Source organism: Misgurnus anguillicaudatus, chromosome 5 (genome assembly GCF_027580225.2).
Source record: "Misgurnus anguillicaudatus chromosome 5, ASM2758022v2, whole genome shotgun sequence".
Taxonomy (NCBI): domain Eukaryota; kingdom Metazoa; phylum Chordata; class Actinopteri; order Cypriniformes; family Cobitidae; genus Misgurnus; species Misgurnus anguillicaudatus.
This window is the reverse complement of record NC_073341.2, coordinates 1052658-1066236: the sequence shown is the minus strand read 5'-3', so window position 1 is coordinate 1066236 and position 13579 is coordinate 1052658. Positions and strand designations below refer to the sequence as shown.

General features: G+C 36.7%; 2 protein-coding genes across 3 annotated transcripts in view; one reads left to right on the top strand and one right to left on the bottom strand.

The window, feature by feature from the left end:
* Positions 1-13579, top strand: part of LOC129426343 (uncharacterized) — a 127303-nt gene that overhangs the window by 111381 nt on the left and 2343 nt on the right. For both annotated transcript variants that reach the window (XR_012369461.1, XM_073867396.1), the window contains 3 exons: positions 4341-4557; positions 5496-5547; positions 13437-13498. The gene's annotated coding sequence lies outside the window, so the exon portion shown is untranslated. The remainder of the gene's footprint in view (positions 1-4340; positions 4558-5495; positions 5548-13436; positions 13499-13579) is intronic.
* Positions 8928-12727, bottom strand: LOC141364003 (uncharacterized). The gene is made up of 4 exons (XM_073868203.1): positions 12701-12727; positions 11820-11989; positions 10163-10217; positions 8928-9668 (listed from the first exon to the last, which is right to left on the bottom strand). Exons 1-4 carry the CDS (start codon positions 12725-12727, stop codon positions 9066-9068), a joined length of 855 nt encoding a protein of 284 aa, XP_073724304.1. The 3' UTR covers positions 8928-9065.

Genomic DNA, 13579 nt, shown 5'->3' with positions numbered 1-13579 from the left:
ACCCCAATTCTAACCCCAACTCCAAGCGACCATGGCTTAAATATGGACAAAAACATTGAGAAACCTGTATATTAAATAACCTTATTAAGCTCATCTAAAATCTAACCCTAAACCCAAGCGAAAATGGTTTAAAAAACAGAAAAAAAATTGAGAAACCAATAAATAAAACGACAAAAAAAGATGCCCCGTTTAAGTGAATGGGAAGGACTTGCGTATCATATGCACGCCAAAGTGGAATTTGGCGTATGTATTGCACGAGTTTTACACATCGTGCTATTTATACGCAACCTCAGGAGACTCTGCGTTGAACTTGAGAGCGCTTTAAGCGTTTATTGTGTCTTTCAGCACATTACATATGTGACCCATTCTGTCTAAATGAGTGGGATGTTTTCAAATACTCTATTAATTAAACATCTAATACGTTTTCTGAGAGTGAAATGATTAATACTAAGATGCATGTCATGTCTGACATCTTGGTTTCGGTTTAAAACATGCAGGAATTTGAAAATAAAATGCAGGACTTGCTTGATGTTTAAAAAGTTATTAAGAGAGATAAAGTTCGGGACTGATTTATGTTAAAAAGTTATTAAGATCAACAAGACTCGCGCTGACTGACAGATCCGAAACGCAACGCACAGACACGCAAGTACCTGCACTGACAGAATAGTAAAAAAAATCTGTTTTGGCAAGAATTTACGAAAGCATATTAAGCATTACAAAAAACTTGTTAAGCTCATTATTAAATATGTCCATAGCCTACAGCGTTTGCGCGAACAGAACGAATTGTTTAAAAAAAACTTTCTCATTAATCTTCATCTAAATTAATAAATAATCAGATATTCGTTTATAATTTCAAATAACAGTATGCTCTATTATTTAAAAGTCAGTTTTGACTTAGTTCAAAACAAGCAAAATTATTTTAAACAAGGTAATTAGAAAGATGTAATTCAAATGTTTCAGCTGTTATTTACTAACTTTTTTATGTTAATTGCAAGTCATGTCATAATAATCTTCAGTATACATTTTGCTTTTAAAATGTTACATTTTCATATTTTTATCTATTTACTTGTTTATTTTATATTCACCTAGATTGACAATGAAGCTGGCTTTAACTTGAAGTAATTAAAAGATCATCTGTGACCGAAGTCACGGAGACACGGAGTTATTAACGAATATTTTATTATCAGAGTGCAGCATTTTATCAAGGTTTTCTGGTCTTGTGTAATTAAATAAAACAAAAAAACTAAAATGGTAATTTTTTACAGTTGGATTAAAAGAAGCTTGATATTAGGAGCGTTTTAAAACTAATTCCAAAACATCTCGAGGTTCTAAATAAGGGACGCGCAGAAAATGTCATTCATTCATGTAATTTTATAGATTACACTCATTCACTTAACACACATATTATGCGTGCTTTAAGGGCTTTATAATTTAGCTGTAAACACTTGATTATGTCTGGCCGAATATTTTTTCTGCTATTCGGATGAATTCGTTATTCGTTTTAAAGCCATTATCCGTGCCCTTCCGAATAACGCATTCGGCTTCGGGCACATCCCTAATATATATATATATATATATTTGACGAATGCTTATCAGTACATTACTTTTTTGTTTCTTCAACTTTAAAGATGAATATTCTCATTAGAGATGGGCAATTTTTTGCAATAGCACATTATATTCAAAATTTTGAGCTCATAAAAAAATATTTTTCGCTTATTTAAATGACTTGTTTATGTTTTTATGCACGTTTAGTTTTGGTGCAATTTCCCAAAAGCTTATAATTAGGAAATACACACAACACGCTTACCTTATATTTTCTTATATTTCTACTTATATTCCTACTGTTCGGTAATGCAGAAAAGCGCAACACAACCATGTTAAGCTAGTAAAACGTTCAGATGCAAAAATGAACTAAATGTAAAATTAGATAAACTAGTTAATGATAGGCTATTGCGTAAATACGCTCGGTCTCTTCAAAGGTCTTCGCGAGTTATTTTGTTATAAGACTCAGTTATCATACATCACGTCTCTTGTACTGTAAGTACACGGAAAAAAATAAGACAAATGATGCGCGTTTGGGTCGGATTTTTATGAAGCATATGTGACTGTTTATGTAACAGGCAAAGACAACTTCGCCAACGAAATGTTTGCCAAATAAGCCTGCATTTGTATGACATCAAAGTCTATCGCCTAAACACAGAAATTCCGTGTCATGTTACTTCAATATCATACAGTATACACTCAGCATGAAGTCAAGCACACAAATTGTCGTCAGTATGGCCTACATGAAACACGACTGCCATCTACAGGTTTTTGTATTTCCTGCGTCCCCCACCGAACCCCCCTTCTGCGGGATCTTGCAGAATTTCGGAAGTGCTCGCGGCATTCTGGTCTCAGAGACGCGCATTTTTAAAGGCCACATCTGTAAGTGATCTTGACATATCACGGCAGCTAACAGATGGACGGTTAAGCCGATCCGTCTGTTGTCTGACTTGTACCCTGGATAGTCAGACTGTATTCGAAGTAAGACTATTGGTCAGATTTATAGAGAGAATCGCCCTTCCTTCCTGAGATGGATGGAGGCCATCTCTCTTTGGCGGGTAAGGTCTCCCCCGAAAATGCTTCCAATTGTCTATAAACCCTACGTTATGCTGAGGGCACCATTTTGACATCCAGTCGTGAAGAGACAATAATCTACTGTAAGTTTCATCCCCCTGGTAGGCGGGGAGGGGACCAGAGCATATTACATTGTCTGACATTGTTTTAGCAATTTCACATATCTCTTTAATATTATCTTTGGTGATCTCCGACTGGCGGAGTCTGGTGTCATTCGTGCCGGCGTGAATAACAATTTTAGAAAACTTACGCTTAGCATTAGCCAGCACTTTAAGTTTTGATCTAATGTCTGAAGACCTGGCTCCCGGTATACAATCGACTATGGTGGCTGGTGCCTCAATGTTTGCGTTCCTAAGTATCGAATCTCCAATGACCAAGGCACTTTTAACAGACGTCTCAGTCGGTGTGTTGCTTAGAATATTGAACCTGTTTGAAATTACCAGGGGGGTCTTGGGAGGGCACCGGAAACGACTTTGCCGCCTGACAGTCACCCAGTTAGTCGCCCCCCTTGACTCAGATGATGGAACCGAGCTATGTGTATTACGTTTAACACTAGGCGCACCCGAAACAGTGTTTGTAGCATTAGCGGTATTAGCGTTTGTAGCATTAGCGGTATTAGCGTTTGTAGCATTAGCGGTATTAGCGTTTGTAGCATTAGCGGTATTAGCGTTTGTAGCATTAGCGGTATTGCTGTCATCAACTAGCGTTTGGATGCGCGCTTCTAGTTCTGCAATCTTCTCCGTCAGCCTTACTACTTCAATACACTTAGCACAAGTAAACCCCTCTGTGCTGATGGAAGAAGCTAAACTGTACATGTCGCAAGTAATGCAGGTTACAATAACAAGCGGAGTCTTACCGCTTTCATGTTGGGTGATGGCGTCTTCGGTCACCTGGACGCGGTCCGTGAACCTACATCGCGAGGGAAGCTCACTCGCAGCACGCCCCGATCGCCTGCGGACGTCTGTAGCCAGTGTGATGTGAGGCAAGCTGAATCTGCGACGGCCGGGCAGCGGCTCCTCCACGGCTTCCCGATCGCTTTCATTCTGGGCGATGGCGTCTCCGTTCCCTCGAGCGCGGTCCGTGAAGCTGCACCGCGTAGGGTGTTCGCTTTTTGCACTTCTCAGTCGCTTGTGGAAGTCTGGAGCCTGGGTGAACTGGGCGCTGTACTTCGCGTAGGATCTGCGATAACCGGTTATCAACTGCTCCACAGCTTCCCGCTCAGGTGAGGACAGGTCTGAATAGCATACAGTGGATGAGTCCGCCATTAGATCGGCAAAATGGTAACTAAAACCGGCACCTGTTTGTTGATGCTAGCGGGCTATATGCTAACACTGGGTGTTTAGCAGTGATAAATCGTTTCACGTGGTAGTACTGCTCAATAGTCGTCTCGGTAAAGTATTCTTGAGATAAACGAATATGTTATATTATATAAATAGGAACAAGGTAGTCAGAAAATAGGATTTGGATGATAAACTCGACGGAGCTCTGATGCACGACGCTCACTCTGACTCTGACTCTCACTCTGACGTAATCCTCAGAGTGTGAAAACTAACATGAATAGCTGTATTCACATTAATCATACTGTTTCATTCGTACTGTTTTAAATCATTCAGTGAATGCAAAGTTAAACCGATCATACTGTTGTATTCTTTTATACTGTTTTATTCGTACTGTTTTAAATCATTCAGTAAATGCAAAGTTAAACCGATGTGTTTTTAATCTAGATTTAAAAGTGTCTACTGTTGAAACACATCTGATCTCATCTGAAAGCTGATTCCAGCTAGAGGTTCATACTGTTGTATTCTTTTATAATGTTTCATTCATACTGTTTTAATTTATCCAGTAAATGCAAAGTTAAACCAATGTGTTTTTAATCTAGATTTAAAAGTGCCTACTGTTGAAACACATCTGATCTCATCTGAAAGCTGATTCCAGCTACAGGTTTATACTGTTGTATTCTTTTATACTGTTTCATTCGTACTGTTTTAAATCCTTCAGTCAATGCAAAGTTAAACCGATGTGTTTTTAATCTAGATTTAAAAGTGCCCACTGTTGAAACACGTCTGATCTCATCTGAAAGCTGATTCCAGCTACAGGTTCATACTGTTGTATTCTTTTATACTGTTATATTCATACCGTTTTAAATCATTCAGTAAATGCAAAGTTAAACCGATGTGTTTTTAATCTAGATCTAAAGGTGTCTTCTGTTGAAACACATCTGATCTCTTCTGAAAGCTGATTCCAGCTAACAGGTTCATACTGTTGTATTCTTTTATACTGTTTTATTCGTACTGTTTTAAATCATTCAGTAAATGCAAAGTAAAACGATCATACTGTTGTATTCTTTTATACTGTTTTATTCGTACTGTTTTAAATCATTCAGTAAATGCAAAGTTAAACCGATCATACTGTTGTATTCTTTTATACTGTTATATTCGTACCGTTTTAAATCATTCAGTAAATGCAAAGTTAAACCAATATGTTTTTAATCTAGATCTAAAAGTGTCTTCTGTTGAAACACATCTGATCTCTTCTGCAAGCTGATTCCAGCTACAGGTTCATACTGTTGTATTCTTTTATACTGTTTTATTCGTACTGTTTTAAATCATTCAGTGAATGCAAAGTTAATCCGATCATACTGTTGTATTCTTTTATACTGTTTTATTCGTACTGTTTTAAATCATTCAGTAAATGCAAAGTTAAACCGATGTGTTTTTAATCTAGATCTAAAAGTGTCTTCTGTTGAAACACATCTGATCTCTTCTGAAAGCTGATTCCAGCTACAGGTTCATACTGTTGTATTCTTTTATACTGTTATATTCGTACCGTTTTAAATCATTCAGTAAATGCAAAGTTAAACCAATATGTTTTTAATCTAGATCTAAAAGTGTCTTCTGTTGAAACACATCTGATCTCTTCTGAAAGCTACAGGTTTATACTGTTGTATTCTTTTATACTGTTTTATTCGTACTGTTTTAAATCATTCAGTAAATGCAAAGTTAAACCGATCATACTGTTGTATTCTTTTATACTGTTTTAAATCATTCAGTAAATGCAAAGTTAAACCGATATGTTTTTAATCTAGATCTAAAAGTGTCTTCTGTTGAAACACATCTGATCTCTTCTGAAAGCTGATTCCAGGTACAGGTTCATACTGTTGTATTCTTTTATACAGTTTTATTCGTACTGTTTTAAATCATTTAGTAAATGCAAAGTTAAACCGATCATACTGTTGTATTCTTTTATACTGTTTTATTCGTACTGTTTTATATTCTTCAGTAAATGCAAAGTTAAACCGATGTGTCTTTAATCTAGGTTTAAAAGTGCCCACTGTTGAAACACATCTGATCTCATTTGAAAGCTGATTCCAGCTACAGGTTCATACTGTTGTATTCTTTTATACTGTGATATTTGTACCGTTTTAAATCATTGATTAAATGCAAAGTTAAACCGATGTGTTTTTAATCTAGATCTAAAAGTGTCTTCTGTTGAAACACATCTGATCTCTTCTGAAAGCTGATTCCAGCTAAGGTTCATACTGTTGCATTCTTTTATACTGTTTTATTTGTACTGTTTTAAATCATTCAGTAAATGCAAAGTTAAACCGATGTGTCTTTAATCTAGGTTTAAAAGTGCCCACTGTTGAAACACATCTGATCTCATTTGAAAGCTGATTCCAGCTACAGGTTCATGCTGTTGTATTCTTTTATACTGTTTCATTTGTACTGTTTTAAATCATTCACACTGCATGAAAAGTGGAATTTTCGTCAGAATGTGGCACTGTAGATTGCTGTGAAACTCCAAGTTTACGACTGCGCACGACAATTTGCAGCCAACACCGAAAACTGCCGTAAGTTGTCAGAAGTTGACGTGGGTCTTGCTTGGAAGTTGTCCCCCCTTCCCCTAATTCTAGGGGAGGCTTTAACATGTAAATGAACATGCTGTGAGCTATACAAATGCAAATCAGGGTAGCAGCTGGGGGAGTTTTACTCAGGTAACATTCTGAGAGGTTTTAATCTTTGATTTTAAGAAAATCTTTGGTATCAGTAAAGCCAAATTACAGACTCTTAAATTTTAGTTTGAATTTATTTATTTTTAAAGTATGCTACACTGTTAACACATTGTCTTCGTGATGTAAACATATTTTGAGTTATGGACATTTACTTAAAAAATCTTAGTTCATTTAACTTTTAAGTGTATAAAATTAATTAAACTAAAACATTCAAGTGAATGAACTTTAGCAGTACATGTTGTAAGGAACACCCATAATCCTTTGTCTCAGATTGATTTAACTACTTAAATATTTGTTAAAATGTAATAGAGGTTTATGCTCTAATATTATTTATGTTGTTTAGTTTAAAATGATAAATTACCATTTTTGTAAATGAAAGTCCCCGTTCAGGTGATCAGTGTTTATTGACATAAACAACACATTGTATTGTATTGTGTTTCAGTGGAGAATCAAGTTTATTTAATGACTGACTAAGTCATGAGTTTTGTGTTATAATACCATTTATAACACTAAGAGAATTATAATTATACATTAATTAAAAATATAATTTTTTTCAACTCAGTTAACTAAGTGGAGATGTTGGACAGAGTAATTCAAAATCAACTTTAAGTTTAATGACAATCATTTATCAAACTTTTCTTCACCATTTATCACAATACTTTCAAAATATTTTTTCCTAATAATTTTTAAACTATCCCTTTAAGTAGATTCAATTTCTCCAGGCTAACAGTGTATATTAATAACTCTGTATGCAGTGTTGGGCAAGTTACTTTCAAATGACAGTAATTTGTAATATATAATGTATTACACTTTGGAAGTAATTAGTTACATTACAATATTACTGTCTCTGAACTGTAATGAGTTACACTACTTTTGCGTTACTTTTGAGTTACTTTCATCAAAAGAACAGAAGTATGACTAGGCATTATAAAATGTTAAAATGTAGTTTGTTGCTGCTTATAAATCTAGAAGTTATGTGTTGGGCCAGCACATAACACTGTTGGCCCTCGAGCTTTGAATAGGCAAAGTGAAGACTTATGGCAAAATACAGTAACAATTACTGTCATAATCATAAACATAGACAAATGATCTGGTAAAAGTCTGGTAAATTATGGTACACATACCAAACACAATAGAGCCCACTATAATGCAACCTATAGCCTAATAACATGGTAAGACAAGCAACCTCTTTTCATTTCTATTCTTTTGATCACTTTTAATTCAGATTCACAGCACAAACCTGGCATGCACTGGGTTGACACAACTTATCAAAAAGTCCTATTGGCGGATTAGGCCTCAAGGAATACAGCTCATTTCAGTCCAATAGGATTACATGTAGGCTATCATTGCTTAATAAAACAAACAAACAGAGGAGCACTGCTTTTTGCCAAACAATGAATATAGGTTCCCATACAAAGGCTGGTAAAAACTTTAAACAGTGATGTTTAAATGTACTATTTGTTTAAGTCTTCACTAATGTTATGTTGTAGTTTAGGTTGCTGTTTGTAATAAAACTGTAGATAGCATAGGAATAGCCTAGCAATCTATTATGTATATGGACTGTAATCATAGCAAAGCTTACCTTGTCATTGCTGGTGTGATGTGGATTTTACTGGCAACATTTGTAAAAGTCTCTTTACTTCTGAGGTTCAAGCAGCACAGGAGACCGATATAAACTTTCTGTTGCTCTTACTTATTGCTCTTATTCGCAAAATTATGCGTGTGCGGCGCTACCGGACCTGATTGCGACCACTTTATTCAATGCTTATAATACAGCCGCGGACTTCCCAGATTCGGCTCTTTAAGAAACATCTCTATATTTGACGCGCACCGCGTCCAAATCGCATTTCAAATACAAAGTTAAAGAACTTGTTGCATACAGCACGTGGAAATAGACATACGCTGCGTCTCAGGCCGCCTGCTTCCGTGCTATATGGTGGGCAAAGAGTACGAGAAGCAGTGCTTTTCGCCCGCTATATGGTGTGGAGGTGTGCGGTTTGGGACGCAGCCATTTACACAGCTTTTTCATGTGTGGATGCTGGTCGCGCGCATTGGTCAAAAATAAAAATTTAAAATAACACGGTCTAATTTTGAAATGCATTGTTGTAACGCGCTCGTTACTAAGACTGTAACGAGTAAAATATTACCAAAATTTTACGAGTAATGCGTTATATTACTGCGTTACAGCAAAAACTAATATATTACTGTAATATATTATATTTTGTAATGCGTTACTCCCAACACTGTCTGTATGTAATTAGCAATAACAAATGTTAGGTAAAAAAGATACACCAAACTATTTATTTCAACAATTTTAATTGTTTTAACAGAGTTTTAATCAGGCTCAATTTGTGCATTCTATGCAAACACCATCAAACAACATGTCAAACAACAAAATGTCTGTCCGGATGGGAATGAAGCAAGGTAACTTGTGCAATTACATCACAGCTCGAATACTGTGCATAGTGGCATGACTACAGTTTATTGAATTCACATACTGGTAATCCTGCCATACTTGTCCATCATTTACATCTCCTAACACACCCTTTGGCAGTTCCCGCTTTCGCCTTTCATCTAATTTCTCTTCAAATCCAAGTCTTTTAACAAGTCCTCCCAGAGACTGCACAACACTCTTGTAACAGTAAGAACGTATTGGATGGACATACTCTTCACCGCTCGAATATGTAGCCTTTCTTAGCAAGGCAGAGCCATATTTCTTCCTTAATGCAGACCTCTGCTGCGGGTGATTGTAGAACGGGATGTGACCACAAGTCCTGCAAACCTTTGTACCATCCCGTCTGCGCTCATAGGTTTCAGTAAGCATGTACACTGTCATACATTTTGGACAAACCACATACTGTAAGAAGTCGTCACGGAGGATACCAGTCAATTTCATCATGGCTAAAAGCTTCATCAACAAGTTTTCTGTTTTTTCACTTCTGGACTGATCACTTCCATGCTCCTCCCCATCTTGTATGTGAGGATAGGCTTCACTCTGCTCCTCAGCAAGGATTTCCCCCTCTTCATCCACATAGTCATCCTATGGAAATTTAAAGGACATATTTAAAACACATGCAATGCACATACTCAGCACCACCATTAGACCATTAGAGATTGAAAAGTCCATCATGAATATGGCCATTTGAGATTGAAAACCCCATTGTAAATATGGTCATTTGAGATTTAAAAAGAACATAATTAATATGGTCATTTCTCATCAATATGGCCATTTGAGTATGAAAAGATTTGAAAACTGTAGTTGGAAAAGATCATGTGCATCTCAAACAGCTAGCTTTATCTTAGTGCAATGAACCAGTTAAGTACTTTGTGGGAACTTCATCCACTTCAACTTCATTTTAGTTTTTTTTATACTTTATAAAGTGTGTTTATATTTTAGTTGCTTTCATTAGTTAACTAACAGAAATTTGAGAGTGGAAAACAATAATGTGGGTGAAACATGTTAGGTTTTCCCATTTTAGCTCTGGATTAGCATGTACTTTATACTGGTATATCCAAATGTAATTTCATGCTTACCACACAACAGGAGATGTCCAGGAAAAGATGAATGCTTTGGTCATCTGCTGTTCGTCTGAAAAACAACAAACAGAAGATACCGTTATGCATTATAACGCGATATTCCTATTTAATTATAAATTAATTTATACTATTAAAATAACAACAACAGTGATAATCAACCACATTTAACTAGACCAGGGGTCTCGAACCTTTTTGTGAGCAAGGGCTGCCACAATGGATAAAACATGCTGGATGGCTACTTTTTGATATAGCATACTCAAAACGTTTTTGTTTAACTTGTTGATTTTATTTTATTTTATTTTACTTGTTGATATGTTTTAGTATTGTTTAAAATGTTAACATACGTAAAGCAAGCCAAGCTTATATAAAAATATGTAATTATGCTCACCGTTGTCTGAACTGCAATTCGCTGGGTGCATTTCTTCAAATTCTTCAATCACTTTTTTTCTGGGTCCTCGGATTGCATTTCACTTTCACCAATCTCTCTAACTCCAGTAAAGTTATCCTCCGGGTCTTTACACATGACAGGACATCACTCACAGCGGGTTCATGCCTGGATAGCAGCAGGCTCTGTACGTTATCTGACCTGACGTAACGTTAGTCCTTTTGGATTTTTTCTCCCAAACTCCATTTTTGAAATAGCGCTTTCTGTGGTCAAAATACTGTGTATGACACTTCAGTGTTGCAATGTTCACAGAAGCGCCAAGGTCGTTTCTTCAGTCTTGGGACTTCCATCTTTCAACTGACAGCACACTGTGTTGATATCACACAGAGCTCCCGGCACATCGCGTTTGTTGTTTATATCATACGCATGCGCGCACGTCTCACAAGATTTTCCTTATATCAATAACCTCGCGTGTGATTGGAGGAGCCCGACAGGCTTCTCGCCTTCGTCCAATCGCGTGCGAGGTCATGGCCACGGCTCACACAGCAGTACAAGAGGAGCATTAAGAGATGTTTGGTTTGGTGTTTGTAACTCTCCGAGAAGACGGGTGCACAATCCCAAGATTGCGGTAAGAATAATTTTATGTAAAAGCATATTTTTAAGTAGCCCAAGCTAAAAGCCCAAGCTGTGTGTTTTATTGCTTAGAGGTGTTTTTGTCTTGTATTTTTTAGGAGACTGTACGGCGTCTCTGAGGCACACTGCAGGCGCTTTGAACCAGAGCAAAGGTAACGTTACGATTTAAAGAATATGCTTTTATTCTTGTATAAGGAAATAGATACGTTAATAGATCCGAGCTTAAACCCGCACATTTTGTTTTCACAGACTAACGTCGCCTCATAACGAAGCCGTGACCTCCTATTTGGTTGGGGCTATTTTAGCAAGTCCACATTTAACTGCTGAGAATGACGACATTGTTTGTAAGTATAACTTCTAATGTTTTTCCTCATTTCTTGTTTAATTGTACAGTGACTCTGTTTATTAATACCAGTCTCATTTAATTGTTTTCCAGCTGCCTGTAAGACGTATTATGAGTCGGTTCGCCGGAGCTTCAGATACAAACAACCTGAACTCGCATCGCGGGCGGAAAATGCGAAAAGTTTAGCTCGGAGTCGATCTAGAAGAAAAAGGGTAAGATTTATTATATTAGATCAGTTTTTTGTCAATGTGAGTATTTTTCTGGTCACTTATTGTCTTTATTGATTATATTACAGTTGCTGGAAGCGAGACGAAGTGTGCTGGGTGAGGGTGAGATGGACATTTGAAAGTGCGCCACCATAGATCTCATGTCTGATGAAGACGGCATTGTTGACGGGGTGTCTGGATGGATTGTGCGGCCACCGCCCTCTCGCAGCCTGGAACTCTCCGAGCTCTGTGCCACGCTGCAATTCAGATTAGAGGCGATACCAAAGTACAGGGCAACTCACCATATACGCCTGAAAAAGTGACTTTTTTACAACGTTTTTGAGTTTTTTTTTCTTTTTTCAACACTTTGAAAAAGATTTTTAGGGATCTTTCCCGAATGTCTTAGGCACTTTTTGACGTGTTTGGAGGACAATATAAGATACATTATGCTGCTTTGTACATAGTTGTGTGTTTATAAATAAAGCTCTTTCTTTGAATAAACAGCTGTGTGTTTATAAATAAACCTCTTTGTTTTCTCTTATATTTCTTGATGGTGTGAATAATGAAGTACATAGCACAATGACATTATTATATAAAAAATTAATATCACATAAATTATATATTTATTATTATTATTATTGGGGTTTACATTTATAATGAGCCAGGGTGCCCCATAACCCCCCTCTTTAGAGTAACGGCCCGACTTGAATTTACTCACTCGGTATTGGCTGAAGCCACTTCTTTTAAACAAGAAAAATCCCTTGTGATTGGTCTGCAGTGATCTGCCAACCATTCACGGGAGATTTTACTTGTTTAAAAGTAGTGGCTTCAGCCAATACTGAGTGACTACATTCAAGTGGGCAGTTACTCTAGTTTCGCTGCTATTCACATGCTAATTAGACTAGAGACGCTCTACCTGGCCGGCTGAGGTTTCGCTGCTATTCATATGCTAATTAGAGGCATCGTACCCCCGCGGGGCTCTCCACCTGCGTCATGGTTCGTTTACGACAATTTGTGACACAGACGAACGCGACGCTCGCTGCCTGTAAATTGAGGAAAGCTGCCGAAAATTAGGGAGATTTTCGGGAGCCTACAGGCGCTTACGGGGACGAAAATCCCACTTTTCATGCAGTGTCAGTAAATGCAAAGTTAAACCGATCATACTGTTGTATTCTTTTATACTGTTTTATTCGTACTGTTTTAAATCATTCAGTAAATGCAACGTTAAACCGATCATACTGTTGTATTCTTTTATACTGTTTTATTCGTACTGTTTTAAATCATTCAGTAAATGCAAAGTTAAACCGATGTGTCTTTAATCTAGGTTTAAAAGTGCCCACTGTTGAAACACATCTGATCTCATTTGAAAGCTGATTCCAGCTACAGGTTCATGCTGTTGTATTCTTTTATACTGTTTCATTTGTACTGTTTTAAATCATTCAGTAAATGCAAAGTTAAACCGATCATACTGTTGTATTCTTTTATACTGTTTTATTCGTACTGTTTTAAATCATTCAGTAAATGCAACGTTAAACCGATCATACTGTTGTATTCTTTTATACTGTTTTATTCGTACTGTTTTAAATCATTCAGTAAATGCAAAGTTAAACCGATCATACTGTTGTATTCTTTTATACTGTTTTATTCGTACTGTTTTATATTCTTCAGTAAATGCAGAGTTAAACCGATGTGTCTTTAATCTAGGTTTAAAAGTGCCCACTGTTGAAACACATCTGATCTCATCTGAAAGCTGATTCCAGCTACAGGTTTATAGTGTTGTATTCTTTTATACTGTTTCATTCGTACTGTTTTAAATCCTTCAGTCAATGCAATGTGTTTTTAATCTA